Source organism: Selaginella moellendorffii, unplaced genomic scaffold (genome assembly GCF_000143415.4).
Source record: "Selaginella moellendorffii unplaced genomic scaffold, v1.0 SELMOscaffold_91, whole genome shotgun sequence".
Taxonomy (NCBI): Eukaryota; Viridiplantae; Streptophyta; class Lycopodiopsida; order Selaginellales; family Selaginellaceae; genus Selaginella; species Selaginella moellendorffii.
Genome location: NW_003314352.1, coordinates 300,696 through 327,101, shown reverse-complemented (window position 1 = coordinate 327,101; position 26,406 = coordinate 300,696). Strand labels below are relative to the sequence as shown.

Here is a 26,406-nt window from a genome sequence, read left to right as displayed (position 1 = left end):
CAGGACTCTAGGGTTTGCTAGCGATGACGACCGCGGCGAGGCCGACGTGGGCGCCGGCCAAGGGCGGGCAGGAGCAGGGGGGCACTAGGATCTATGGTACGTCCCAGAAATTCTCGGCGCGGGATCTTCCGTCGCACACGCTGCTCAAGACGCGGAAGGAAGGGCAGGGCACGACAGAGGAGCTCCAGCGCAAGGATCTCCTGTCGAACCTCGAGGAGCGGGAGCGCAAGCACTTCGATTCCAAGCTAGATCCGGATGCGCCGCCGCGGGAGCCCGGCCAGCTGCTCCTGGAGGGGGGCGATCGAAGGGAAGGGGGCGATCGAAGGGCTGCCGCTGCGGCCGCCGCCAAGAGCCTCGACGCGGATGATTCGGACGAAGATGGTAGCGGCGCCAGCGATGAGGAGGACGAGGACGAGGAGGACGAAGACGCGGCGCTGGTGGCGGAGCTGGAGAGGATCAGGAAGGAGCAGGCGGCCGAGAAGCTGAGGAAGGAGAGGGAGAGGCAAATGGAGGATGCCAAGGCCAAGGAGGTGGAGCTGGCTCGAGGGAATCCTCTTCTCAATGGCAGCGGCGGCGGTGGCGGCGGCTCGTTTGCTGTGAAGAGGAGGTGGGATGATGACGTTGTGTTCAAGCACCAGGCTAGAGGCGAGCCCAAGCAGGTGAAGCGCTTCATCAACGATACGATCAGGAGTGATTTCCATCGCAAGTTCTTGAACAAGTACATGAAGTAGGCGAGGAGCTGGTCGCGGATCTTGGATGATATGTGCAAGCTCGCTCGGTTGCAATGCTCGCCTGGAGAAGAAAGAGTAAGATTCTCAGAGAGAACCATGTATGTAGTTGGAAACGATGTATTTACTTTGATCACTGCAAACTGTTTCGCAGAGTTTCTTTAGCGAAAACACGATCGCCGTGTTCTTGTCAGTCTTGTGCCACGAAGGGGTGTAGTAAAAGCTGCCAAGGAGCGTTAGCGACATGAAAGCCCAGCACGGGATCATACCTGGCTTGCAGTCGGTCGCGATCTCGCTTCTAAGTTAAAGCACTGCTGCAAGAAATCTTTGGCACATTCTGATGCGTCCGCTGGCACTGGAGGCCCGCTGCTGGCTTTCGCAATGTGGAAGATTGCCGTCCAGGTGTTGTCGATTCCGGGCCACGGATGTCTGGAAAGCTCGCAAGTTTGTGGAACAAAGAACCACTGAGTTTACGTACGTGGCTGTAAGCATTTCTATGACTGTGCAGCCAACACTCCAGATATCAGCACGCCGCCCATAGCCGTCGCCCTTGATAACCTCCGGGGCCATCCAAAACACGGAGCCCCGTATTGACTTGCAGCCGTCTGTGATCGTTGGATCGTGGAAAGCCTGCAGAAATGTGGTGTTGAAGAGAAAGAAATAAGAACTTTGTTTACCTTGGAGGCTCCAAAATCCGCTAGCTTCACAACACCATCTGCATCCACGAGAACGTTGCCACCTTTGATATCTCGATGGACGATTTTGTTGGCATGGAGGTACTCCAGGCCCAGTAGAAGCTGGCGCGTATATATTCTAACCAAGGACTCGCTGAAACGGCCGAATCTTTCCAACATGCTGTGTGCGCAATGGCGAGATGTTACATCACAGAAGATCTTGCAAAATGAAACAAAGGTTACCTTTGGATGGAACCGCCTGACACGTATTCGAGGAAAATGTAGAGGAGATTGTTGGCTTCGTCCTGTTCCATGGCGATGTATCCCACGATATGTCTGTGCCTCAGCTGCTTGTACAAGTCGATCTCTCTTTCCAGAGAAGCTAGATAAACGGCTCTTGATTGTCCGTCGGTGGGTTCAATCTTCAGCTGCTTGACTGCCATGAGCTCGCCGGTCGTTTGGTTGAGCCCGGCAAAGACCTGAAATCAAAAGTTGATAAAACCAGAGCTGTAGTAGCAGCAGTACCTTTCCGTAAGCACCTTCACCAAGCAGTTCACCCCTGGTCCATCGAAATGATCCGCGTATTTGGAGATGCTTTCCTTTCTCTTCCCGTGGAGAATTCTCTGGTGGCAGACACTTCCCTTCACATCCTTCGTTTCCACAGCCAACACACCCGGCTCGAGCAGCATCGTGCCAGTCTTTCCGAATCAACGAGAGTTCTTCATCCGTTGGAGGTATAAACTTGACGGATTTCTTTTCTCTCTTTTGTTCGGCTTCAGCGGGTTCGTGTTGGTTTCTGTTTGCCTCCTCAGTTTTCTCTTGTTGAGGTCTTATGAACGAATTCGGCACTAGATGGCTAATACGCGAGGGACTCTCCAGCCCGTCACTTCCACTGAGGCTCTCCTCGTCGTGAGCTCTTTCGGATCTGTTTGGGCTGAACAGTTCTTCTGGACCACGTTCTCCCCTACGTAACGATGTTGGAGACAAGTTATGTCCCATCCGACTGGTGAGAAGATCGTAGATGCGCTTGTCACGAGTCAGATCCACAGGCAGAAGTCCGTCGTTGTTTGTGGAGAATATGTCGGCACCAGCCACAAGCAAAAGCTTGACCGCCCCTCTGCAGGTAGTCTTACTGTCAAAGTTAGTAAAAGGCAATGGAAAAACAAGACTAAACACACCTATGGCCCGTGGCTGCTGCGTGATGAAGTGCGGTAGAGTTACCCACGTCCCGACGGTTTATATTTGCTCCAGCAGCAAGAAGCATTTTGATTATTTTCTCCCTCCCAAGCCCCGCAGCAAGAATCAAGGGAGGAGTCTAGAAAAAGACAAGCATTGAGTGAACTTTAAAGAGCGAAAACTCAAGGTTACCTTGGAATCTACCTCGCCATCCGGATTATAACCCCTATGCAAGAAATACTCTGCCATGGTGGGCTGTCCAATGGAGACTGCCTCTTCCAATGACTTCAAGTCCTGAACTGCAAGCAAAACGACCATCAACTCAAAAACTTTGAAAGCATAACATACTTGGATCGAGAACTGATGCTTGCTCGCCACCGTCTAGCGAGTCACTGTTGCCGACGGCAACTTTGCTTCGAGGAACACCTTCCTGATGCTCGGGCCTGCTTTGTCTTCTCTCTACGATCTCCTCAACCTGACGAAGCAGCTAAACTTTTAGTAGACTCTTTGAGAAACCAATACACAAGGAACCTCTTCTTGATGGCTGCATAGAGCGCTTGCACGACTGGAAGGGCCGGGTGTCGTAAAAGCCTCCCCAAAGTCCGAGTAATATCCATGCGGACTTACTTCTCTGGAGTTTCGACCGTGCCAGGGCCCCGAAAGAGGACTAGAAGAAGGCAAGCTTGGTGTCCGAGGGAAGGGCTGCCACCTTGTTGACGGGCTGGGAGTTCTAAGGTGAAGCGAGGTAACACTCGACATTGGTTCGTCGTCAGCGTGCGAGCCTGCGCTGTGCCGGGGGAGCGATAGATTTGGCGGCCTTGGGACCGGAGCTCGGGTAGGAGGCAAAAAACTTGGCGGCAGTGGAGGCAAAGAAGGCACTGGAGGAGCAACGGGAGAGATATGCTGTGGAGAAGATGAGGAGGAAGAAGAAGAAGAGGAGGAATGCTGGTGGAAATCGCGGATAAGAGGATGCGAAGGAGGCACGGGTGCCGGTGGCGGTGCCGAAGCGCTGCGGTCGGAGTGGATGCGGGTGATGAGAATGCTGTCGAGTGGATTGGAGTTGGAGTGGCGATGGAAATGAAAAACTGGATTTGCGGCGTCGCCATTCTCCGGCGAATGCTTGGAGTGAGTGGCGGCGGCATTCGCGTTTTGCTCATGCTGCGAAGGATTGGGAAACATCTCTTCACGAGTGCTGTGTTGCCATCGTCACTGGCACATCTGTGAGAAAAGAATCGAGCGGTTAGGGCAGGAGATCCTGGAAATCGAGCAATAGACGCCCCGCCAGCAGGATCATAGTGGGAGAGCTTGGCGCAAACGGGATTTTCCTCCAGTGCCGCTAGAGCAACGGATGATACCTCTCCAGAAGATCGCCGTGGCGGCATCTCGCGCGGTGGAGATCGCGGCCATCGCCATCGCCATCGCCGCTTGGAGAAAGAGACGCCCCGCCTTCCTCCTCGCCGCTAGGGGTAGCCCCCATTTTTGAATTTCCCAGACTAGGGCTGACGTCATACGTGTTACAAGAATCCTTTACCTTTTTAATGTAACGGCCGTTAAACCCTCGATCTCCTGTGCTTTAGCTAGGGCGATCGATGCGCCGCGGCTATGGCGTCTCGCAGGTATCCCATGGATTGATCCGGCAGCAGCAACAAAGAGTGGCTTTTCATTTGCGATCGCGATCATCGATCGTCTCCACCAGGTTTAGCTGCTCGTTTCTTGCGAATCCCGGTCGAAATATGGACTTCCAGGGGCTCGATCCTTCTTCCTTCGTGTTCATCGATGATCACATTCACGATTTCCTGTGAGTGATTCCTCTTCTTCTTGTTTCGTAGTGATAGTAATGTTTCGATCTGATCCATGAACAAAAAAAAAAAAAAAAATTCCTTCAACGACTAATCGAGCGTTTAGTTCGCGGGTGGTTTGAACAGATGTATCCTACGACTGAGAGTGATCCACATTGGTCTAAGAGATTCCGTTGAAGAAACCGGCAGTTGAGGTGCTGTCCTCCCCACTTGAAACCCCGCGAGAAAGGTTTGTTGCGCTTTTTTTTGTGTGTTAGGGTGGTGGTGGGCTGGCTGGCTGTGGGTACATGGTTATCTCTCTCTCTCTCTTTCTCCATTGTGCTCCACCTGATTTACTCTAGCAGGTCTAGTGTGCTTGCAAGCTTGCGCTTTCGTGGTGTGAATTCTAGCGAGAGAGCTTGTGTTTTTGGAAGGGTGTTTCTTGGCCAGATACCAAAAGTTCTCTTTTGTGATTGTTGGAATCTGAGTTATTTTCTTGCCCGAAATGTAGGCTGCTCGGTGCCTTGGCGATGGGAACGATCTGAGCGCTCTCTCGTTGGTACTCTGGATATAGCTCTTGACGGCTGCTTAGCTGATACTGTTTCCCTCGGACAGCTTTCAGAAATGCTCGTCTGGGATATCCCGCAGAGATGACTATTCCGGATTATCCAGCCCAGGAGTCGCTCCCTTCCATCCCTTTTGAGGACTCCAATGTTCGTGTCGCGGTGCGAGCGAGACCACTTATCGAGAAAGAGGTCGTCGATAAGTGCCAGGAATGCGTCTCCTATTCCGCTGATGGAAGGGAGGTCGTGCTTGGAAAGGATAGAAGATTCACGTTTGACCATGTGTTTTGTCCAACGACAGCTCAAGAAGAGGTGTACAGAGTTTGTGTCAAGCCGCTAGTCGAAAGCTGCGTTGCCGGGTTCGTGAGCTCTCATTTATATTTCTTCGTTGATGGCTAACAATGCCTGTTTTTTTTCTTTTTTTGTTTGTAATCTATTCAGGTACAATGCAACAGTCATTGCTTACGGCCAAACGGGGTCTGGCAAGACGCATACAATGGGAAGTGCAACCAATCCAGTTTCTGGTGAAGAAGATTTGGGAATTCTTCCCCGTGCTATTCGTCAGCTTTATGAAAGTATCGAGGAAAGGAAACACGAAGCACAGTTTGATGTGAGGGAATTCTGCGTCAATTTGCAATTTGTATCTGATTCTAGCTTCGTCGTCGCAGGTTAAATGCTGTTTTGTGGAGATCTATAACGAGGAGATTAAGGACCTGCTTCATCCAGACACTCCCTCGAAATCAATCTCGATCAGGGAAGATGCAAATGGTGACATCATTCTTGCTGGGGTGAAAGATGAAGCAGTCTTCACCTACGAGGACATGATGAGGTAATTTATTTTTACGAAGTTGTATTCTGGGGTGATAGTTCTGTTCTTGTTGCAATGATGCTACTTACAGGTGTCTGGAACAGGGTTCAGCATTTCGAACAACAGGGAGTACACTCATGAATCAGCTCTCTAGTCGATCACACGCGATTTTCACCATGAACATTGAGCAGCAATCGCTTCAAACATTGAATGGACACGAAATTATCAGTGCTAAATTCCACTTGGTATGTACAAGCGCTCACTTTTGACTTGTCAATGACAAATTACTCTACTGTGCTAGGTAGATTTGGCTGGTTCAGAGCGTGCAAAAAGGACTGGAGCCGTAGGCATGCGTTTCAAAGAATCGGTAACTATCAACTGCGGGCTTTTAGCTCTTGGGAACGTTATCAGGTATGTAGTTCCACTAGGAAATAAAATACTCATGGATGGTCTTTTCACAGTGCCTTGGGAGATGAACGCAAGCGGGGACAACATGTTCCATATAGAGAATCAAAATTAACACGAATCTTGCAGGTACTAGCTAGCGTTTCTTACTATCATGAGTACGAGTTCATATGATTGCAGGACTCTTTAGGTGGTAACAGCAAGACATGCATGATCGCTTGCATTAGGTAACAACTTTAATTCTTAGAGTAGATTTTCAGTATGCAATTGCCAAACAGTACAGCGGATGTCAACTTTGAAGAGACCCTCAATACTCTGAAGTACGCCAATCGAGCTCGTAATATTCAGAACAAGCCTATAATTAACCGTGATGCTCACTCGGTCCAGCTAAACCAGCTGCGGTCCGAAGTTAAGGTACTTTTTCCTTTGTTATGGTTGGACGATACTGATAATAACTAAAGCTCTTGTGCAGTTGCTTCAAGAAGAGCTTATGAAAGCTCGAATGCAAGGAAATGGGGACGATGCATCTCCATTTATCCTCAAGGGCGAGTTACCAACAACCGAGCTGCAAATGTTAAGACAAAAGAGTACAAAAGTGGAACAGGAATTCCTGCATTTGAAGAAGGAATCTGAGGTAATTTTGAGTTTACACATCGCTTCTACCGCTGAAAATTGTTTCCAGGCTTCCAAAGTGCTACTGAAAAAACTGGAGTCGGAAACATTGCAGTTGCGGGCTGAGAGCAGTGACTATCAGGTCAGGAGTTTTTAGTTTTTTGATTTAGTGAATGGTAACAATATTTTTTGGAACCTGCAGTAACAAGGAGATTTTTGGTTTTTGCTGGTCTACAGTTGAAGTTGGAAGAGGTGTGCACTGAAATGAGCTCTCTTCTTCAAGTGATTCCTCAGTGGGAAAGTAACAAAGATGTGACCACTGCTGCAAGAGTCTATTTGCTGGAGATGATGAAGAGAATACTATGCGCCTTGGGCAGAGCTGAGATGGCGACCATTTCTCCAGAGGAAGCTGAACGAAGGCTGTCTCCTGTGAAAGAGTTACAGTCGACAGATGTTGCCACTGAAACGGAGATAACACCAAAGGTTTGTGTTGTCTCCTACATGACATGTGGCTTACCTGTGTAGCACAGGTGGACGATAGTGCCGACGTTCAGCTTTTAACCAAACATTTAGAAACAATTCGTTGCTTGGAGGAACAGCTTGCTGCAAGAGACAGAGACGTCCAGGCTAAAACGGAAGAAATTATTGAAGCGAAAGAGGACCTTGCTCGGGACGAGCATATATTCACCGAGAAGATGAAAGAAATGCAAGCGTTAAAGAAACTCGCGAGAGACTTCCGCAAAGAAAAGGAGGAGCTTCTGCAGCGAGCTGAGGCAGATGCTACCAACATCACCCGCTTATCTGAAGAGGTTGCTGCAAAAGATAACGAGATCACTGATCTTAAGGCTCTTCAAGCTTCAAGCCAGGAAGCAACAGTAAATTCCTGCGAAGAAGTTCAAGCCAATGAACCACTAGACGCACAGGTATTAATTATTCTTGCACACTCAGCCTTCAACATCAATGCTAACTCGAAACTGCAGAAGATTGAAGCATCGAATGAAAACGGCGAGGTTGATCAGAAGGAAGAGGTGATAATCGAGGAGAAAACGGAGGCTGATTCGGTGCACAAGGAAATCGAGACCCAAATAGTTGAACTTCAGGCGGAGGTACTCGTTTTCCATTGATTTCAATGTCGTTTTTTTCTCATGCTCATCTAGCCCAGATAAAGAAGAAAGAAGAAGAGGCGAAGTCCGTCAAGAGAGAACTGGACGCGCTAGACAGAGCTTCTGCCATAGGTAGAAACGGGAAGAAGCAGCTTCACGAAGAGCTGGAACAGCACCTTAAGAAACTCACGTTTAACCTGAAATTCTTGAAGAAGCAGCGCTGGCAGCTTGAATCTCAGCAACTAGAGCAGCAGAAAGTAAAAGCTGACGAGAAGGTACGTGTGGTTCTAGTCCCCAGAGTAATACTCAACTCTGCCAGCGCTCGTGCAGGTACAGCATCTTCAGCACCAGGTCACCCGAATGAGAGCTCAGCAAGACTCGCTAAAGAAAAAAATCAAGGACACAACCGAGAAGTTCGAGGATCGACAGCGCAGACCAGAGCAAACTAAAGAGGATGAAACAGGAGTAAGCATCTCTCTCATTTCATTCATCATGGAAGCTTACAGTGTCTCACACATGCTTAGCAGGAGCTCGTGAAGATCAACGGGCACGCGCCTGATCCGTCAGAGCAAGACGAGCGGAACAAGATTTACGAGCAAGGCGGTGAGACGTTACTCACCAATCTTGAGGAAATATTTGGAAGACTCAACCACCAAAGTGAAGTGTAAGGTCAAGTCGATGTTTATAGGAGACCCTGATCCTCGATTTATTACAAGCAGGCTGGATCAAAATGGCAATGCCGAGGAGCCTCGGGATAAGGAAAACGAGGAATACAAGAACATAAATGACAACCTCCGGCTAAAGCTTCAACGGGTTATATCCTCATGGTATGCTGAGAAGCAGGTGCGTAGTATCTAGTGGTTCTAGTTCTAGCTCTAGTTATCTAGTTCCATAGTCTTTTGAGATCACGAACTTGTTCTCTCACATTCCAGATCCAGAGCTCTAAGCCTTGCCTTTTGTGAACACTTTCCAGGCCGTGGAACAAACACTCCAGAGCGAACGGCTGGCTTGGGAGGCAAGAGTGAACCAACACGAGCAGCTGGAGCGCGATCACAAAGCTCTCCGGGAAGAGCTGGAGAACACGAGATCGCTCATGCACAAGGCGGGGCTGGGGATCAGGCTCTCGTCCCGGAGCGTCCGAGAGATCAGCGATGGCGACGTGGATCTCAGGACCTCCGTCTCGTTGCCGCCCTCTAGAGGTAGCTAGCTTCTTAGCTTTTGCAGCTGGTTTCAGATATTCAAATTCAAATGACGTATATTCGGGGGAATCGCACCTCTTGGGCATATGCCGAAAAGCTTTCAAGGGAACCACCAGCGAGCACCGTCGTCCTCGTCGCTCGAAGAAATGGCGTCGTGGGCTTCGTGGGCTTCGCTACTGGTGGGAGTGGCGTCGCTGGTATGATCAACAGGATCCACGGCATCGTCGACCAGGAACGTCGGCTTGATCACCACACCGTCGACGTAGAGCCCACTCTTCCAGTTCCCTCCGCGGATCTCCACCAGCGAGAACTCGAGCGCCACGGGGAAGTCCTCGTCCTCGACGCAAAACTCCCCGGCGTCGTACTCCATCCACCCGTCCTCCACCACTCTGGCCGCCGCCAAGTCGGCCGCCTCGATCCCGCTTTGCCCGCCGCGATGGAGCTGCCTGGCGGAGGCCAAGTAGCGGCGCCGCTCACGCGTGGAGGAGGGTGGGGCCGACAGCGAGAAGATCACGGGCTGGGCCTCCCAGCCGTAAGCGTCGTCGTGCCAGTCGGCCCCGCGGCCACGCCGGCGCGCGTGGCTCCCCAGGAGCTGCAAGCGAAACGAGACGCGGTAGCTCCCCAGCTTGAGGTAGCCGCTGAAGCTGCCACGAATCTCGAGCCAGCACACGTCCCGCAAGAAGGCCACCTCGTCAAACCTGGAAGTGGAGTTGGACCATCGCAAAGTCGATCCGTCGAAAAGAGGAAGAACCAACCTGGATCCGTTCATGGATCTCCAGTCCCAGTAGCGGCCGTCGTCGCCCCAGACGATCCGGAGAGCTCGCGCCGAGATCATGTTGCACACGCCACCTGTCGGCCGATCAATCCAATAGATCTGACAAAGAGCACTCGCATGAGCAGAGAAAATCTCTTGTATCCCCCATACCTTTGGCTTGTCCTTCTCCTCCTCCACGAACACCCCCACGGAGAGCCTCTCGTAGACATCCATCGCGCTCCCGGCGCCATCGCGCACCACTTCCTTCCAGTGCGGCGGTAGCATTCGCCTCCACACAGCGTCCGATCGCGACGCCTCCAGGAACGTCTTGTTGACAAGCGCCAGCCTCCCGACATCGCGAGGCGAAAGCCATCCCAGAATCCCAGCCAGGCAGCCCGCGGGGAGGTCACCCAGCGAGAAATCCTCTTCTTCCTCCATCAATTTCCTAGGTTTCCATGTAAACTCTTCATATATGCTTAAAGCGTATGTCAGAATATTCCATCTTGGGCTCCTTTAAATCCACAAAGGGAGATATAATATAAATTATTTTTTTCTAATTTTGCAATATTAGGAATTTTGATTGTGTACAAGGTTAAATTTATTTTAAAAAAGCTGTTATTCATCTCCAGAAAATACATAATAATGCAATTAATGCAATTAGATAACAATGCAACTGCTAATTTTTTTTTGATCATGAAATTTAAATTTGATAGTTTGATTATCTTTTTAATCCTTTTATAAAAATGTGCATAACCCTTAATATATCCACAAGATTTCTAAGGAAAGTTATTCAGATTGTTACTACATTTATATTAAATCTCATAAGCTGGCAATAAAGAATAATTCTAAATATATTGAGAAAATATAAATTTTCAGAATCTAAGAGTTCTTTGCAACACAAAAGATATTTTCCATATATTTTATATATATGAAAAACTAACTTTCTCTTGTTAGATACTAGTTATTGCCTAGCATATACTGCCTAGTTAGCAAACACTATTTTGATTATTATAGTTTTATTACATTGAAAATTAAATTGAAAAAGTATCTATAAGTATATGGTTTTTCATAGAAAATTATCAAATTCTTTAGAGGGAATTATAAGATTTAAATAATATAGCAAGTCTCCATTGCAAAAGGTTGAATCTCAATATTAACCAACACTTTGCATGTTACATGTGTCACAATACTTTCTTTTCTTGCCCCAATCAATAAGTGTCGCAAATGTGATTTTGGGTATCGAAAACTACTTATTAATTAGCCCTTTCGGATATTCTTTCCTTACTGCTACTACGGCAAAAGGTCGGTATTGCTAAACCTTTTATCAGTCCTTTTTGTGTTAGTGGAGTTATATGGGCATTTTGAGTGTACTTAGACCTGACAAACATAAGGACAGAATTCTTACATATTATTAATTAAGCATACTTAGCCTAGTTGGGGTGGGGCTATGGGGTGGTTCCAAATATATAGTAGGGATAGTGGGTAGGTTGAGCATAACTAATCAACTTAAGGCATAGTTTAGTTCCCACTTGCATGTTTATTCTTGTTTTGCATCTAACTTGGGTCTAAACCTAAATTCTATACCATGCTAGTTGGTGGAGTACCCATATTCTCATGTTAGGCCATCAATATTCATTTTACGTGCTGGTCTTGGCATTGGGATGCTGAATGTTTTAAGACTATTCTAAGTCGCTTCATACTCCTATCCCTTCGTTTGTTAGGTTATATGTTTAAGAGTTGCTTTGTGGTCCAGTTCTATCACTCCTTATCTTCATGCTTAGGAGTTTGGCTTGTACCTTCGTTTAATGGCCCAAGGCCTTGAAACTCAAGTTTCACACCATTGTCCTTGGACACATGGAATGTGACATATAACACATGGAGGGTTTATGTTCCACTTCGTGGTTATTCTATAGTAAATCACCATAGAATAAAGGGTAAAAACCACATGCATTACATTTGGTATTAGAGGATACATCTCAACAAGTACTATACAATGAGATTGAGCAACTAGTCTCATGGTATATATAAAGATGAAAATGATGATCCAAGTGGGTATATGTTTGGGTGCTAAGACTTCATATTCGTTCCTTGAGTATAGATTTTGATTACCTTTTGTACCATATTGTGTAAGCTTGTGCTTGGGCTCATAAAATGAATTGAGATGTTTAGTTTGCACAAGTTTGCGCTTAGGCTAACTCAACTTACCACTCAGCTCATTTGAATGCCAAAATAGTTGCTAACTAGCAAATGCATAAATGTCAATAACACAAAGCTATACCCAAATTATTAATACTATCTTCATCAAAACTAATAAAACTTAACATCATATCTAAGGAGAGACAATTTATCTCACTTGAATCTTAATATCAACAATATTAACAATAAAGCATCACTTCAATGTCATCAACACCATAATAAAGTTAATACAAAGCAAGAATGAATTACCACCCAAAACTCTTTAGCAACAAAGCTAACCAATGTTAAAAATACCTTAGTCAGTATTTGAAATCAATCCTTCAATAATACTCAGTTTTAAATAACACATCATCAAGGAGTGATTCACCAAGTCCAAGACTCAATGAAATCCAACACTACAGACTAAGCGCAATCAAATGATATCGACAAAGGTGGAATTGATATACCAACATGGAAAAACCATGCAAGTTTAACGACACGGTCCTCTGCAACACTATCTGGTAAAGCAAGCCTATCATTGCCAAATCATCATCGAGCGAAGCACGTATCAAATGTCCTTGACAAAGTTTACAAACAATCACTAGTTGTTAAGCAACCAACAATCACTCTTTCAACTTATCTTCTATAAAACCCAAACACTAAACTCGCATCATCGAGTTATATACTTACACTAGGTATGAGATGAAGGTTTATGGACAAGCACAAACTAAATGACCACTCGAATCTAACTCAATTGCAATAAGCTTACTAATGCATTTAGTCAATAGCTTTGAGTATGCTTTGAAGAAGTTAACTATACATGATCAACATTTAGTCGAAACTAAAGTGAAAACCATGAGATGAACTCATATTGGTACCTCATAGACAAAGCTATAATATAGGTATTAACACCTCAATCTCAAACAATTAAGTTAAACATCATTATACTCAACCAAGGTGCAAGACTACCAAGACTTAATCAAGATCAGTGAGAACTCACTACTCTCATAAAGTTTAATAAAATGCAAGGTGTAACCTGCTACCAAACACAACACTATAAAAGAAAAGCACAAGAGTCACCTTTCTAGAAAAGCGTAATAGCCACTTTTCCACACCAACTCCAAACTCTATTCAACTCAATTTCCTTAGCCCCAAAAGTCAACATCCTTTTCGAGCTACATCATACAAACTATCTACTAAAGTCTTAAGTTAACCAAAGTCAACTCCAACCCCTTCACTAGTTTGTACTGGCTTATGAAAATGGAATGGTTTTCAAGCAAAGTGATTAACAGATCAGCCATTGGAGAAGTGTAAGAAAATTTATGAAAAATTTTCTATCCTAGAGAAAGAATGACTCTTAATCTAGGAATATAAACTTTCAAGACTCAATCAACTTCCTCCTACTAACAACTTCACATAAATTCACCTCAACACAAATTCTCAAAACCCATAGTATGTTTAAGCCTTAAACATCATACCTATATTTTCGATATCTAACACTGACATTCACTAAATGCAAAATAAACATCCAAGGTTTGATCATAAAGATTATATCTTTGGATATCCATAATGCATTAACACTCTTCTTCAATCACCTCCAAAATCCAATGTAAAGCCAAAACATTAACAAAAAAAATGATATAAAATATCAAGGTCTAAGGAAAATTCCTCATCACTCAAAATAACAATGCCACTTCCATTAACACAAATATTCACAATGCCAATGCCTTAACTTCACAGTTTTACTATCCAATAATTTATTCCAAATGCAATAGATTCACCAATAAGCTATAGAAAGTGAATGCTATAACCCTTTCCAACACTTTATGGGCAAACTCTCAAAGAAACAAAATATTAATTTAAGCTTAGCATATTATAAATCACTATTGAAAACAAAGTCAAAATTACTTCAATGCTACTACATATAAGTAGACTAACTTCACTATCAACCATATTGGAGTTGATTATTGTTTGACTAAGCAACTTTGTAAACACATTGCTTATTATCACATGGATATGATATAAAATCACAATGACTTTATCACTAATTGAACAACATCATGAACAAGCCCACATTACTACTTCAAAAGTTTATGTGAGTATCAAATACCTACTCTATTTGACAAAATGCAATATAAATGTTACACTCCACGATAAAAATTTACAACACCAAATACCACCAATTTTGTTCATAATATAAATAAACTCATGCCACTCTCTTTCCAACCAAACTCAAAACTAATCCAACACCAAGTTACTCAAGGAGCGATAACAAGATTCCCTAAAAAAGAATTGAGCATTGCATCCCAAGTTTTTAATAGCAGGCTTAGGTAAAATGGTTTAGTGCTTTACCACTATCCATCCCACAATTCACCACTTGTAAAACCATCACTTCCAAAATGCATCAAGATAGAGACTTCTTGATTGCAAGTAATCACATTGAAAGCCAAAGTAAAAAGTGACTTATTGAATGAAAAATCGACTATTGCATACTCATAAATGTTGGATAGCCAATAGAGGTGGTTTTCCCTGCGTACTCCACTATCCTGTTGCAGCTTCTTCTTGTGAGATGCATTTGTGGTAAATTCAAGCTCTAATATAGATGCATAAATCTCATCAAGGCTTCTTTTTTCTATGGGCTCCATTGAGTTGCACAAAATATCATTGTGTTTCTAGTGTGTTCCTTCCTTAGTCATAGGAGTTTTGCATTTCCTACAAGCATATTTCCCACGTAGTATAGAATAGTTAAAGGCATCCATAAGTTGCTCAAGTAAGCAAACCACAAACATTAAATATTTAAATCCAAAAAGTACCTACAAATAGTTTCAGCAACTCGTACTAGGCTGGATGATCAGCCGGGATGACAAGTAGAACTCTTTGTTTGAATTTTCTAGGCAGACCACCATATTCTTGCAAATGAAGTGTATACTCCACTTCCACACCCTTGACAAACAACTTGATTAACTCCTTCACAAGTAGGTCAAGGAATGCATTTAGACTGTCCATTCCAGCTTCAAATTAAGACTTTGAAATATACATGACTGGTAGAGTCATGGTTGTTGCTGAAGGTCCTTCCAGCCCAAGATTCAAAACCTTCACATTCATTGCTCCAGAACATTCATTCTTTGTTTGGTTCTCACAAACTGAAAGCTGTCCCAATGTAGTTGCATCGCTAGGTTCCATGGATCCCTTATAAGCAGCAAATGTGGTGCCTAAAAGCTGGATAGACAATGTGGGCACAAAATGTTGTACATACCCCTACCATTAGGTTGGAGAGATTGCATGCAAGCATTTGTGACTAGCCACATGTGGATGTGTTCTTCATAGGATGGACATTGAAATGGCAATTTGTATTGTTGATTTGGGTCGAAGAAAGCTTGGCAGTACCTCCAAGTACTTCCCTCCTAGCAGTGCTTCAAAAGCAGCAGTCCTACCTCTCTAGGCATCTTTTGCTTTCCATGGACAGAGATCCTCCCAGCAGATGGATTTTACCTTTGATCTGAGGCACAAATGTGATGCTATAGGGATGTAGTAGGAGACTGTGCTAGTATTCCTGCTTCACAAAATGTACACTCCTCCTTGTAGACTGCACAACTTAGTCTTGGAAGCAAAATCGTAAATTAAAACTCAACAACACTAGTTTTTCACTTACCTGCACGTGCAATAATCAAGTCTATTGCCAAAAGTGTAAGCTGGCATGTCCTTATGACAACACAGCACATGTCTCTCTACCTTTGGCATGATTGATAAGAAAATGATCCAATAATCTGGAAGAACAAGGCACCTTCAATTCCCCTAATCTACCACTCCATGAAGGATAAAATACTTGAGCAAAGATTACTTCCCCTATCCCAAACAAAGCCTATAGAATCTTAGACCGCAACGCTTCTGAGATGTGACCATTGTCAAATAGGTTGCACAGTCAGAACAAGGACCTCACTGCTATAGTTTCCAAAGGGGGCATTGTTGTTGATCCACTAATTTCTGAGGCAACATGCTCCCCTGCTATCTCTTCGACGCTTTGGGTATCTGGATTTGACAAAAGATCTTCGAATTCCTCATCCCCATTGGCATTTTCTCGTGCATTTCAGGCAGAATAGAAATATGGAAAAGCTACAACCCTAAACACCAATATGTACACTCAAATTCCAAAGTCTAAGTGGGATTTTCATATTGAATAATGGTTTGTGAATGTGGCAAATACCAAATTGTGTATTTTGAAATCGTGCCAAGCATCCTTTGGTTAATGAACCAGCCACTAGCCTTCATTAGCATCTATGATCTACACAAGAATACCACTCAAACTCAAAACTCTAAAGCAGAGGGAATACATTGTCAATGGGAAACAAGTGACCAAGAGTGCCTGGAAATGGCATCAATGGTGAAAGTCATCTATTAAAACATGTTGATCCAATGTAAGCTATATTTGTCAATGTTAATTTTGGTCAAATGTAGATTTTTTATTAGATCTAGTTTATATAGGCATATTTGTCGCAAATGTAACTGCGGGTATCAAAAGTTATATGTCAATTAGTTTTTTTAAATATTCTTTCCTTACTGTTATGATGGTAGAAAGTCGGTATTGCTAAATCGTTTTTCAGTCTCTACCCAAGTTAGTTGAGAAACTAATCTTCACATGTGCACTTGGTTAGAAGGGTATAAGGACAAAATTCCTAAATGCTATTAATTAAATATACTAGACTTGGTTAGAGAAATTCATTTGTTGGCCTGCACTTGTTACGGTTAAAAAACCTTTGCAATATTGAGTTTGGTCCCTTAAAACTCGTTAAGTGATAATTTACCACATCCGTTAAGACACTCTCACTATTATACCCTTTATATTAGTTCTGTCTAATCCCATTAGCTATTTATAGAAAGTGTCTAGATTTCCTAATTTAGAATATTTATGAAAAGAGATCATTCTAAATACAATGGTGTTGCTCTTATGTCTAAATTTGCAATTTAAAGCCATTCCATATTTTGATTGTCCCAAAAACTAACTCCTGGGATTAGGGTGAAAGCCCAAAGTATGTATTCCTCAAAGGGGGTGGGGTGTGTGGATTCTAAATGTATAGTAGTTGACAAATTTAAGGTATAGTTTAACTTCCACTTACATGTCTATTCTTGTTTTACTTTTGGCTTCTGGCTTGGGTCTAAGCATAAGTTCTATACCATAAAGTATTTATATTCTTACATTAGGCCATTAATATACTAAAATAGTGCCAAACTCTATTTAATTCTATTTTACATGTTAATTTTATACTAGATGCTCTAAAACTGTTCTTATGTCACTTTATGCGCATGGTCCGTATGGTCAGGGACTTGGCCATTGCCAAGTTGAGGAGTGGAATGACCAGGCTAGCTGTGGAAGAGCTACTCAACACCGAGAATATTGTGTTCTACAACATGTCTACCATTGGGATCCTGGAGGAGATAACCAAGGCACATCAACACTTGGCGGAATTGCTCGAGAAGCACTACAGGGAGATCCAAAGCCAGTCCTGCCGAAGAACAAATCCAAGAGACTGGAGGTGGTATGGAGCTCTTCCAATTCGGCTCATTGCACCACTTGACACCATCACGGCCAAGCTGCGCTACATCGGAATAATCAAGCTGATGCTGTTTGCTCGTTTCTCAATGCTCCGGACGAGTCCATCGTCTCTTACTTCCTACACTCTACTCGCCTACTACCGCCGCTCTGACAATTACATCAAAGTGAAGCGTGGTCGGCAATCACCACCTTGGCTGCCAAGCACCAAGAAAACCATTAAGGGAGGACCAGCGTCCCTGGCATCTCTCGGTTTGGAACAATGAACAAAGCTTCAGCACATCAGGTCTTCTGCAGGATCCCAATATATTGTTTTTTTTTTTAAATATCATCTAGGGCTCTTGAAAAACTGTGAGCGGAGAATGCAGTGCCTTGCGGCCCATGGCGGCATCCAGCCATGGAGCTCCAGCAGCCGCAGCTGCAATGAGCAGCTTGTCAGCAGACTTGGAGTTGGAAATCCTGTCGTGGCTGTCAGCCCGCGACGCAGTGTGGGCGCAGCTGGTGTGCAAGGGCCAAGCGTTTGGAAGCTTGCCTGTAGACCACATTTGAGGTCTCCCCGTTTTCTTGTTCACAGCAGGAGCGTGTGGCGGCCGTGTCCCGCCAGCCGCTTGAAGAATGGATTTTCGCGCATCAGCCAGGCCCGCGCGAAAGGAGCTTTTAAAAGAGCCTTAGGTAGAATATTCTCACATACACACAAAAGATCCGTTCATCGTGCTGTAATAAGCATATAGGAAATTGATGAATTTCGACCTGGCTGCCTGGCTGGGATTCTGGGATTGCTGTCGCCTCGCGATGTCGGAGGCTGGCCCTCGTCAACAAGACGTGTCGCCATCGGACGCTGTGTGGAGGCGAATGCTGAAGGAAGTGGTGCGCGATGGCGCCAGGGGCGGGAGCGCGATGGATGTCTACGAGAGGCTCTCTGTGGGGGTGTTCGTGGAGGAGGAGAAGGACAAGGACAAGCCCAGCTATGGTGGATAGAAGAGACTTTCTCTACTCATGGGAAAATGCGTAGCATTGACTTGTCCAGAGCATTGAGAAACGAGCAAACAGCATCGGGGCGGATGGAGTCGGGCTTGATCATTCTGATGTTGCGCAGCTCGGCCATGATGGTGTGAAGTAGTGCAATGAGCCGAATTGGAAGAGCTCATCTCCATAATCTCACGACGTTTAAAATTAACCCTTTATGTCAAGGCTTCTCAAGTCTGTCTAGTGTTGACAGGCCTTGGTGGACAAGCCTTGGTGGATCCCAATGGCTGACGTTCTCAGTGTCGTGTAGCTCTTCCACTGCCAGCCTTGTCATCCACTCCTCAGCTTGGCAATGGCGAAGTCCCTAACCATGCTATTGCACTGTTCCAGCTCTGGGAGCTCCTGACTTACTTTTTCGGAGTCCCAACATCCACACATGCACCGTCAATCTCTTCATCCTCTGCCTGCGAAGTTCCCTCAGCTTGACGTCACAGAGCGTTTCTCCAGCCTTTTTGCTTCTGTCCTGGATACTTAGCAGTCGTGATCCTCATCCCAAGGAAAAGAGACAACTAGAAGCTTATTTGTTCAGGCTGAAATAATCAACCACTAGATGAAAAGAGCCATCTTTTCTTGATGCATCTCAAGCGTATCAATAGGAGATCAAGAATGTTGAATAAACCTTTGAAAAGGTTTTTCTTGATATATCTATGTAATGCTTTTAACTCCAATAGTGAAGATTATAAATTGGATTAAATGATGGTGACTTCCTTTCCATAAACATTCATGTTAGCATTTGGAAGAAAGAGCTAGCTTGTTTGCAACACAAGAAGATGATAGATGATTAGCTATGGTGAAAATAAATCACAATGACTAACTCAGCTAATTGGAGAGGAAAAAGGACTTAGAAAAGAAGAGAAGAAAAGAAAATGTTAATCAAATTGTTTCAATTAACATCACACTACTTCCAATCAATTTTTAGATTTAACAACTTAAACTAAAGAAGACCAATAATGATGAAAGTTTTTGGTATTGAGATAATGTTGAAATAGATATTAGAACAAGTCCCAAATGCTATCACCTCCACCAGCTTAATTTTGTATGTGATGGAGATATTGACCATCCACCACTTGAATATAAATTCAATATTGTGGTCGTTAAAGGAGAATGCATAAGAAATTATACACTCTTAGTTATAAGAGACTAAAAATGAGCAATAATATAAAAACGTTTGGAGATTTGAGAAGGAATATAGCCAAGATGAGAAAGAACAAAGGAGTTGTTTAGTCCAATAGCCCTAATTAGATTGGACGTTTGTGTTATTGGAACTAGAAGTGCAACATCCAATGAGGACAACAAAGATAGTACTCTTCAAAGTTGTTTGCATATTTACAATACATTTAGAGGTGGTTTTCAATCTAGGGTTATTGTTCAACATTGAAGACATGATATTAACAAATAGCTTCAATCTCCATTGGAACTATATTTTGTTTATGGATAAAAAACAAAGGTTTGATAACAAAGATCCAATTGACATTTTTACAAATGATTGTCATAACAAATAATAGGATTTATGGCCATTGCGAGAGATGTTGAATCTAGTTAAGAAAGCATAAGATCCTTGATATCATCATAAAGGCCAAGACAAAAATGTTCCTTGAAAGCTAGAAAGAAATAATTGATCATATAAGAAAGAGGATAACCACATAAAACAATGTATCAATGAACTATAATCTTTGAGCTATAAAAAATTATATGGAAAAACCATATGAAAGAATAAGAAAAAGAGCATATTTATATTTTTATATAATGCTGAAAAAAACAATACCAAAATTTGCCACATACCATCTACCAATTTGAACTTGTATGGTTTATAAATATATGTATATATATATACATGTATTATCCTAGCTAAGTAATACACTAATTATAGTATTATAACCATTTGGGACTAAATCTGATTCATTTATTCTTGTATATAAATAAGGGTTTAAACCTCAATTAATATACCTATTCTTATATCTTGAACACTCACATTGAGAGGCATTGCAATTTATCCTTAAAGGGCAAAAGTTTTTTGGCAATGCTTCACTCTAGTGTTCAAGATTGTGCTTTTATCCTTATTTCCTCATTCTCTTTTAGATTTAGATCTATATTAGCTTTTTGCAAGATCTAGAATTTTAGATATTATTGTGTTTAGGTCTATTCTTTCTTCTAATCTTCATTGCATTCTTTTCTTCTACCATACCACACCATCATTGATTAAAAAATATATCACTTAAACTTGTTGATACTACTTTATTGGATTGAACTTTTAGTGCTGTGGGGTGTGATTATATTAATGTTGCACTTATCCTTGGTGTGTTGGTGTCTCTATTTTTTGTGGGATGTGATTATATAGCTTGTTATATTTTTGGTGTTCTACCATTTCCTATTAATGTGGAGTGTGATTGTGATATTGATTGGTAAGCTATGGATGATGTAGTCTGGTACTTGAAGAATATTCAAAGATTGAGTTTATGGAAAAAAAAATTTTTACAAGCTTGAATGGATTTTAGATTGTGATAACAAATTTGATTATTATGGAGATAACTTTGGAGATGAAAAGATTTTATGAGATAGGTGCTTCAATCTGCCATCTAATCCTTTTTTTTTTACCTTTTGCTCTTTAATAACCTTTTCTTATGAGCCACTTTCTCATATTTTTAATGTTTTTTCCTCATCTACAATGTTTCCTTCTCTTGGCATGTCAATCATTTGTGACTTTTATAATTCTCATTCTCAATCTAGTGTTGAGTTGAGTATTTTATGTCTTCCTCATACTAATCTGAATGTTAAGTATATCCATGAAGTTGAGAATCTTGCTTTTATTTCATTGGTAGAATCTTTGATCAATTCTAGTGTTAAGTATTTCCTTGTTCTAAGGGTTGAGTCATGTTAGCTAGAGTTTTGGGTTGAGTGTGTGTCCCCACTTGTGAGTGCTATTAAAAGCTTTTGCTTTACTATTGTTGCTTAATAAGTTATGCATTCCCTTAAGAGTGTGGATATTATTATTGATTTTCCCATCTCAAGTGTTGAGATGTGTATTGAAGAGGTTGAGTAGTGTGAATCTTTTGTTTATATTGTGGTGGCTAAAGTATTTTATGATAGAAAGTCCCCTATTTTCCAAGCTTTGAACACATATCCTTTTTTTGATTTCCCCATTTTTATATTAATTTCCCCAAGCCTTTGATTTCCCCACTCGAAAGATGATCTATAAAGGTTTAAATATAAAGGGAAGGGCCCATAAGCAAGAGTGCAACCTTTTTTTTAATCGGTTAAGGGTTTTGGGATATTTGGGGTTAAACATCTTTGGGTTTAAGTAATATTGGGTTAGGTGACCTCTTGAAAAGTTTAAATTCAAAAAATTACATTTAGTATCAAAATGGTCTTGGATTTGACTTTGTTAGTTGGCTAAGGAAATCATATCACACATTAAAATTAATATTTGGCAAGTCAAATTTGCTCCAGTTGGGCTCAACCTGAAGGGTAGGGTGTTAAAAGAGCAAGGCTCTTGGGAGAGTTATGGCTCTCAACTTTTGTTCACGAGGGCATAAACTTGCAGGGAAGTATAGTGGATTGTAAGCAACCAAAGAAATGGACTCAAGAGATGATCCATAAAGGTTCAAATATAAAGGGAAAGGGCTCATGAACATTTTTTTCCAATCGATTAAGGATATTAGGATACTTGGGGTTAAACATTCTTAAGTTTGTAGTATTGGGCTGAATGACCTCTTGGGATGTCTAAATTCAAGAGTTTATAGCCAATTGTTATAAATTCCTTTTCTAATGCTTTTTATACACTTTTTCTTCTTCTACAAAGTTTTTTCTCAATTTTCTCGCTTTCTCTTTTTTGCTCTAACACTTCAAATATTTTTTTTTTCAGAGGAGGAGGTAGAGAGGACCTACGAGAGTCTAGTCTCAACAATGGAGTGAGGATAAGTGGATATAATTGTGGAGCGAGGATAAACAATATAGATTATGAAGTGAGGACAAGTATATTAAGTTTAAATGGAACATCCAATTTTGACATAATGAAGTTGAATATATGTAATAGTGGAGTGAGGCCAAATATAGATGATGGAGTGAAGATGAGTGCAATGAGTCCAAATGGAGCTGGTGTTTCAGGACATTTTCTTTTAAGGAGGGCATAAGGAAAATGTGGAGGACAAATGGAATGAGTTTAATCTCCTATATATAGTGTTAGCAAAGACAAATGTCATAAATTTGAGTTAATATAGGTTTTACATGTTGATGTAGAGATAAGTTTTACTTATAATCGTAAGTATAAGTTAATAGTGGTCTCAGAGGATTATTAATAAATAGACTTAAATGTATGATGTATTTTTTGTTGTAATGGCATTTCATGGATTGTAGTAGTTCTCAAAGTCTCATTTGGAGGAAGATTGGGAAAGGAGGATTTTTGGTTCTAGTGATAGAGATTGTTACCACAATTTGGGGCTAGTGGCCAACGGGGTTGATGCAGTGTTATACACGTAAGGATCTATATATCTCCTCTCCAATGTCTGCTTTGGAGTTCACTCCTTTAAGAGGAGGTTCATGCCTTTTCTCTAGTCCTTATTATAGGGCTAGGACTTAGTCGAAGATGAACTAGTGCATTTGTCTCATATGGGAGGCAAGGTAGCATACTTCAGTCTTGAGTTGGAGGATGTTCACACCTTGCTTAAAGGTACAAGTTGGAGCTTTGTCGTGATTAGACATTGTTTTGGGACCGGAAGTAGGAGCGTTCCATAACAAGTCTCGCAGGTCATGGAGTGTAGTAAGTGGCTTCAAGTTTTGCAGTGGAGTCACTTAGGAGGCAGATGGCCTAAAGTAGCACCGGGCATTTGTGCTTATGGTTTTGTTAGTTTTTCTGAGAGTGTGCTCTCAATGTTGTATTAGTCCCTAAGGGACTCGGAGTAATGTACTTATATGTTGCCTCTTTACTTTAGTTCAAAGTTTTGGCTTCGAGGTTGGTTTGAGCATTTGATTGCTACATATAGAGTTGTAATTGATTCATTGAGATTCCATAGTCAATTGATGCTTGTGCCATAGTTTTCGGTTTTGTTCCAATCATGGTTGTCAACAACTTTATTAGTGGTTTTGTGGGAGTTTCAAATTCTTGTGGTAGTTCATAATCACCTAACAGAAGCTCCAAATGTTCCATTTAGCTTATTGCCATCATCTTTTCATTTTTTAAAGGAGAGGATGGTGTAAAGTTTGTAAATATATGTATATATACATGTATTACCCTGGGTAAGTAATACATTAATTATAGTACTATAGCATATGGACCATCTATTTGGGACTATATTTGATCCATTCATTCTTGTATAAACCCTAACTAATATACCTATTCCTATATCATGAGCACTCACAAACTTAATATATAAAAAGCTATTCCAAAACCACATTAGCATGCTGATTAAAGTGTATAAGAAGTGTGGGAGCCTAGAAGGTGATGGACAAACTCAAGCCTCAAAATATGAAATTGTGGATAGTGATGATTGCTTTGTTATCTTAATTTGCCAAGCAATTGGCCAGAGTTTGAGCTGATGGATCTTGAGGGTGACAGGCCAAGCAAGATGACTTTCATGGCCATCTTGAGAGCTTGCAAGGATCATCCAAAAGGGAGGAATCCTCCACCATTTGATCCAAGAAAGAGGACTCAAGTCAAATGTCAACATTAGAACAAGCCTCGTAAACATATTAGTGAGGTGGAGAGATGCAAGAAGTGTGCTCCCAGATGGAAGCTTACGACATCTTGTCATGGAACTGCATGCTAGTGGCATACTTAGGAGAAATCTCTGCCTGCAAGATGCTGGTCAAAAGTGTGAAACCAAACAAGCTCACACTCAACATTGTCATCAATGCCTATGCAAGCTTGAAGGCTTGGATGCTACGGGAAGCTAGAGGCAGCATTGGAGATCTTTGAGGCTACCAGCTCAAGACAATAACTTGGAACATCATGATCACATCTCTTGGAGATCATTCTTCTTGGTAGGCTGTGATGGGATTCTTTTGGAAAATGCAGCAAGAAATGGCACTGATTGACCTGAGTAACTCTTCTCACCATGCTTGGGTGAGAAATCAGTCAGCATGGGAGTGGAGCATGAACAAATCAGTTAGCATGGAGCACCCAATAGGGAAAGCAAATACATCAATCAGCATGGGGCACCCAAGTGGGAACATGAAGAAATTAGTCAATGTGGGGATGCCAATCGGGAACACAAACAAGCTAGTCAAATGATGAGTTATTTTGTTCCTTCCTATTTTCCTTCCACAAATCTTACTTTCTTTGTCTCTATGTTGTTCCCTATCATTTTCCAGATTGGACACTCCAGCCACTTCCAATCAATTTGCAAGTGCGGGTTGAGATGTAGTTGATTTTTGATCTCCATACATACCATTGGCTCATTGCCATTTTGAATAGGAGTGCATGGAACTACTAAGTTGGAAGAAGATAGAGAACAATGATGGAGGTCCAAACTTGAGTTGAGCTCTATTAAGCTCAAGTCAATGTTAGTCAACATAGTCATCACCTTTATGCAATAATTCTCCTCTTTATTTTAAAGAGTGTTGTGAGGGTTTTTCATTTGCGACCTCGAGTGCAACTCAACAAAAATTCCCTCCTTATAATGTTGTTAAAAGAGTTGAACTACTTCTAATGTTCCAAGAGTGATGCTAACATTCTCTTCAAGATCTTACTCTAGATATAGCAAGAGAGCTTGATGTACATATGTATTATCTTTGGTATCCTATATACTACTTTTATTTGAACAAAATAAATAATTGCATAGGTTTAGTAAAGTTTATTGAGCATTGTCACAAATGCCCAAGAGTGTGCACATATGGATGTATAAAAAAATCAAGAAATAATTAAAGACACACAATTATTATGATTTCATGGTGAAGAACAATATTCCATTTGTGAACACTGTATTAGTGAGTGTTGAATATGGGATATTTAGGTCACCCTTTAATGTAATATGAAAGTCATACACAATTTCTTCAAAAGTTTAGTTCATTATGAATAAAGTGGAGAATTTTATATTTTTGAGAATGATAGTATTCTAGCATGTATAAAGACATTATTATATATACAAGTGGTTCTAAAACTCTTATAATTCTGAAGTCCCATTTTTTAGATTGACAATTTAAACTTTCAAGAACCCTTAGATCTTTTCTTAGGACAACTATCAATAAGGGATGCTTTTAACATTGAAAATTTAATTTGTTTAAAATGTAGGAATGGTTAGGGAGAATGTTATTGCTACTCACACTTGGCCTCTATATATTTCATATGAGTCTCCACCTCCATCTCCAACTTCTACTAACATTCCATCTTTCCATCCACACAACATTCATTGTGAGGCTCTTCCTTTTGTAACCCCTACTATGACTGAACAAAAGATCTCTCTTCCAGATAATATTCTAAATATTGCTACTAAAGATGGATTGCTTCATGTGCTTCAAGAGCGATGGCAGATGTTTCTTCAAGATTTTGCTCTAGATAGGGTTGAAACTTTTGAAATAATGAACACATATTATTTTTAGTGTTCTATATGCTACTTTTATTTGGATAAGACGAAAGGCTACATAGGTCTAAAAACTTTTCTAGAACATTGTTACAACTGCCTAAGAACTGGTGGGGAAGGTGTGCATAAATGAATATATAGGAAAATCAAGAAAGAGTTAAGAACATATAAACATTATTTTTTTATGGTGAGGAACAATATTCTATTAGTAAATACTACATCCATAAGTGTTGAATATGGTATTTTTAGGCCACCCTTTTAAAGTTCTAGCTACTAATAATTCTTACACTATGATATTATCCATCCCCCCCCCCCCCTTGCCATTTATTTTTAATAAAAAAAT

General features: G+C 41.9%; 5 protein-coding genes across 12 annotated transcripts; 2 read left to right on the top strand and 3 right to left on the bottom strand.

Annotated features, from left to right (window-relative positions):
- Nucleotides 1-8: 8 nt before the first annotated feature.
- Nucleotides 9-892, top strand: LOC9661204 (protein CWC15 homolog). Its single transcript, XM_002988811.2, has one exon. It carries the CDS (start codon nucleotides 24-26, stop codon nucleotides 729-731), a length of 708 nt encoding a protein of 235 aa, XP_002988857.1. The 5' UTR covers nucleotides 9-23; the 3' UTR covers nucleotides 732-892.
- On the bottom strand, nucleotides 672-2,504 carry LOC9661418 (mitogen-activated protein kinase kinase kinase 2). Its single transcript, XM_024662665.1, has 6 exons — nucleotides 1,928-2,504; nucleotides 1,646-1,881; nucleotides 1,406-1,583; nucleotides 1,207-1,358; nucleotides 998-1,157; nucleotides 672-951 (listed from the first exon to the last, which is right to left on the bottom strand). Exons 1-6 carry the CDS (start codon nucleotides 2,399-2,401, stop codon nucleotides 919-921), a joined length of 1,233 nt encoding a protein of 410 aa, XP_024518433.1. The 5' UTR covers nucleotides 2,402-2,504; the 3' UTR covers nucleotides 672-918.
- Nucleotides 2,505-2,900: 396 nt separating this feature from the next.
- LOC112341828 (proline-rich receptor-like protein kinase PERK10) lies at nucleotides 2,901-4,055 on the bottom strand. Its single transcript, XM_024662632.1, has 3 exons — nucleotides 3,934-4,055; nucleotides 3,110-3,770; nucleotides 2,901-3,053 (listed from the first exon to the last, which is right to left on the bottom strand). Exons 1-3 carry the CDS (start codon nucleotides 4,053-4,055, stop codon nucleotides 2,901-2,903), a joined length of 936 nt encoding a protein of 311 aa, XP_024518400.1.
- A 109-nt stretch (nucleotides 4,056-4,164) lies between these two features.
- Nucleotides 4,165-9,115, top strand: LOC9661203 (chromosome-associated kinesin KIF4A). Of its 8 annotated transcripts, none has more exons than XM_024662658.1 (21): nucleotides 4,165-4,274; nucleotides 4,324-4,376; nucleotides 4,504-4,606; nucleotides 4,868-5,278; nucleotides 5,361-5,529; nucleotides 5,588-5,748; nucleotides 5,819-5,972; nucleotides 6,029-6,138; nucleotides 6,189-6,261; nucleotides 6,313-6,359; nucleotides 6,411-6,546; nucleotides 6,605-6,766; nucleotides 6,815-6,886; nucleotides 6,982-7,227; nucleotides 7,275-7,667; nucleotides 7,725-7,850; nucleotides 7,907-8,122; nucleotides 8,178-8,312; nucleotides 8,375-8,511; nucleotides 8,567-8,690; nucleotides 8,821-9,115. In XM_024662658.1, exons 4-21 carry the CDS (start codon nucleotides 5,007-5,009, stop codon nucleotides 9,052-9,054), a joined length of 2,967 nt encoding a protein of 988 aa, XP_024518426.1. In that variant the 5' UTR covers nucleotides 4,165-4,274; nucleotides 4,324-4,376; nucleotides 4,504-4,606; nucleotides 4,868-5,006; the 3' UTR covers nucleotides 9,055-9,115. The 8 variants fall into 8 exon arrangements, with proteins under 8 accessions (XP_024518426.1, XP_024518428.1, XP_024518430.1 ...); XM_024662660.1 differs by having other exon boundaries at nucleotides 4,484-4,606; XM_024662662.1 differs by having other exon boundaries at nucleotides 4,324-4,571; nucleotides 4,868-4,911; nucleotides 4,972-5,278.
- On the bottom strand, nucleotides 9,064-15,674 carry LOC9661417 (F-box protein PP2-A15). Its single transcript, XM_002988745.2, has 6 exons — nucleotides 15,628-15,674; nucleotides 15,468-15,528; nucleotides 15,013-15,194; nucleotides 9,972-10,227; nucleotides 9,802-9,920; nucleotides 9,064-9,744 (listed from the first exon to the last, which is right to left on the bottom strand). The coding sequence occupies exons 1-6, from the start codon at nucleotides 15,672-15,674 to the stop codon at nucleotides 9,147-9,149; spliced, it is 1,263 nt and encodes a 420-aa protein (XP_002988791.2). The 3' UTR covers nucleotides 9,064-9,146.
- Between the last annotated feature and the right edge of the window lie 10,732 nt (nucleotides 15,675-26,406).